We start from the raw sequence: 3,184 nt of genomic DNA, 5'->3' as shown, positions 1-3,184 counted from the left end.
CCCGAGTCCCGGCGCGGGCCGGGACCAGGGCGCGGCCGCAACCCCCACCCACCCCGGCGCCGGGCCCGGCCGCGGGAACGCCCTCCCGGAATGAAGCGCTTCCCGGTGCCTCCAAGGTAGCTCGGTTCCGGATCGGGGACCCCCCCAGTCCTTTCTCTCAGGTCCCCGCTATTCAGAATAGGAGAGATCCCCAATCTCCCTGGGTCGGGAGGGAGATAGTCCCAGTGCCCCCAAATCCCCACACGTTCCAAATGGTGAGAATACCTCCATTTCCCCAGTCCGAGCGAGAAGCCGCCCTCGGAATCCCCAATTTCCTCCGAACCCAATTTAGAGTCCCAGCAGCCAGGGCTCTAATTTAGAACCCTCAGTCCACTCCCAGCATCCCATATCCTATTTGGGGAACCCTCTTAGTGCCTCGCGCCCCGAGTGGGGCGCCTCCATCAGCGCCCCAGTAGAAAGCGTATCAGTTTCCCCAATCCCTCCTCAGCCCTGCTGTTCAGAGCGAGAGTCCCCCTCAGCTCCCCCAAATCCCTTCCGCCCACAGTTGTGGACCCCATAGTCTGTGGAGAAACCCCCACCCCCAACCTGGGTCCCCAGTTTTCCGTTAGCCCCACCCCATGTGTGAGGAGTCTCCCCCATTTCTTTCTCTCCCTGGCTCACTCTGTCATCCCCATTCAGACTTCCGTCTGGGTTCGGGAATCTGGATTCCAAACGCTCACCGCCTCCCCGAGGCTGGGGGAGAAGCCGGTACCTCTTAGAGCCTCGCGTTTCCAGTTTAGGAGCCCATGGCTCAGCTGTCCGCTCTCCCCGCTCCCCACCAAGACCCCCTGCCTTTTTAGAGGTCGGAGCTCCACCCCATCCCATGGGAAGAACCTATACTACCTACCTACTGCTTTTGGAGTTACTTCCCTCAGTCTGTCTCATTTTCAGACCCACACCCCATGAAGGTAAACACCTTCCTCCCCATCCCTATCTTCTGGGTCTCTGGGATCCCTCAGTACTTTCACCCAAGGGTCCTGGGAGCCACCTCACATACCCCCAAAACTCCCTCCTTTCGGCCTGGGAACAATCCTGAGAAAGTCCATTCTGGGTAGCCGGGAGAAGCTGGAGACCCCTCTCTTTATCCCCACCTCTCCATACTCAACCCCTCACTTCCCTGACTGAAACCAACCAAGAAAGCGTCAAAGAAGGAAGCTAAGGCAGCCAACACCCCTCCTCCCCATCCCTGCTGGGGGTCCTGTGCCACAGGAGCCCCTCCCTCCCTACTCACCTCCCACTGCTTCCCCCTCCTTCCCTTAATCCACTCAGCTTAACCCAGTGTCAACCCTTGGTGGCAAACCCTTTACTGCTCACCTTCGCATTCATCCTGTATTTGACCACCTTCTATTACCGTGGGCAGCAGCTCTGACCCATGGAAGGTGCTCATCCCCCTTTTCTTAGCACACCTTCTCTCTGCCCCGCCCCCCAAGCACCACACATAGAACATGAGAGACTGGCGGTAAGGGTTTCCTTGGGGACCTTCTGGGAATACTCAGCAGGTACATCCTGCCACCCCGTGAGCACTGACACTAGAAAAGAACTTGCTTTTTCCTGTTTGTGTCCTCCTACGCTGCCCCACAGTTTCTCAGCATCCCTGGACTGGGGATGGCAGGCATCCCAGGCAGGGCATTTCTTACCATTCCAACAGAAACTGAAGCATCAGGTGTGTTGTGGGAGGGACACAGATGAGGGCCAGCAGATAGCATCTGCAGTATCAGGAAATGGACTGTTTAGGTCTAAACTTTAATAATGGGGTCAGTGGAGAGGTACAGGCAGTGGGTATCTCCAAGAGTTCCTGAGCATTGATGTGTGCCGGTGCTGTTGGGTGGGTTGCTTGGAAGACAGGAAATATGTAAGAGCCACTTGTTCAGAGTCAGCCAAGACTGTGTAAGAAGTTGATTGAGATAGGATCCATGCATTAACATCCTAATTCTGGAGCTCAGAGGAGGAAGCGTCTACTTTTGTCAATACCAGGCTTGTAGCACAATAACTTGGGGTGGACTTAGAGAAGTCCTCTCCCACTGCAGGTTTATCTCAGTCTTGCAGCTTCAATCCACTTTGTTCACAGTAAGGGCAACAAGTCCTTCTAGGAGTAGCCCTCACAGGACAATGCAGCTGTGAGTGCATGATCCTCATAGTAAATTGAGGATCTCAGCGGTATTAAGGAAAAATGATCTTTAGAGCAACTGGCCCAGACTCCAGAATTAAGAGATTAGAGGATGTGGTTCCAGCTCTTTCTCTCTAGTACTACACACACGTAGCATCATTCAGAGAATAAAAGAATAATTTGCTTTACAGTTTTTTTAATCCTCTCAAGAAAGACAGTGGGCAAGTGACATTATGCCCAAGCACTAAGAGGCGACTTCGCACAGATATTTACTGAACGTCTTCCTAGGTGCTGTATTCTTAGCCCCTATCTTTATGAAGCTTGCTTTCTAGAGATAGGAGTCAGAAAAATAAATGAGTGAATGAATGTTAGAGAATGATTGAGTAAATGAATACACAAAAACAAATAAATAAATGGTATGTCCAATAGATGTTGCACGTGCAACAGGAAGGGTAGCAGGGAAGGTAGGCATGGGGGAAGTGGTGATATGCAATTTTAAATCAGGAAGGTTCTCATAGAGAGGACAATATTTGAGCAAAGACTTGAAGGAGATGAGGTACATGAACTACTCTATTATCCAGAACTCTTTTTTTTTTTTTGAGTTGGAGTCTCACTCTATTGCCCAGACTGGAGTGCAGTGGCCGCTCCCAGCCACCGCAGCCTCGACCTGCTGGACTCTGGTGATCCTTCCGCCTCAGTCTTCCAAGTAGCTGGAACTACAGGTGCGTGCTTCCAGACCCGGCTATATTTTTGATTTATTGTAGGGATGAGGTCTCGCCAAGTTGCCCAGTCGGGTCTTGAACCTGCGGGTTCAGGCAATCCACTCACCTCAGCCTCCCAAAGCACTGGGATTATAGAACTCTTATTTAAGCAGAATGTGTCTCTTGAGTGCAATGATAATTGATATTCATATTTTGACTTTCGCTATTCTAAAACTGGTTCCCAAACTTTAGTGTCCATAAAAATTACTCAGTGATTTTCAGTAGACCCACAGTGGATGGAGCCTCAGGAAACAGCATTTTTGAGCAGGCACCTCTC

General features: G+C 51.6%; 1 protein-coding gene across 1 annotated transcript in view; it reads right to left on the bottom strand.

The window, feature by feature from the left end:
• Positions 1 to 1,426, bottom strand: part of MSI1 (musashi RNA binding protein 1) — a 28,048-nt gene extending 26,622 nt beyond the window's left edge. The window contains exons 1-2 of the mRNA XM_008069305.2: positions 1,354 to 1,426; positions 53 to 199 (exon numbers count right to left, since the gene is read on the bottom strand). Coding sequence (XP_008067496.1) covers positions 53 to 199; positions 1,354 to 1,426 — 220 coding nt within the window. The remainder of the gene's footprint in view (positions 1 to 52; positions 200 to 1,353) is intronic.
• Between the last annotated feature and the right edge of the window lie 1,758 nt (positions 1,427 to 3,184).

The sequence above is a fragment of the Carlito syrichta genome, unplaced genomic scaffold (assembly GCF_000164805.1).
Source record: "Carlito syrichta isolate Samal-C Ts95f unplaced genomic scaffold, Tarsius_syrichta-2.0.1 Scaffold311911, whole genome shotgun sequence".
NCBI lineage: Eukaryota > Metazoa > Chordata > Mammalia > Primates > Tarsiidae > Carlito > Carlito syrichta.
This window is presented reverse-complemented; position numbering and strand designations above follow the sequence as displayed.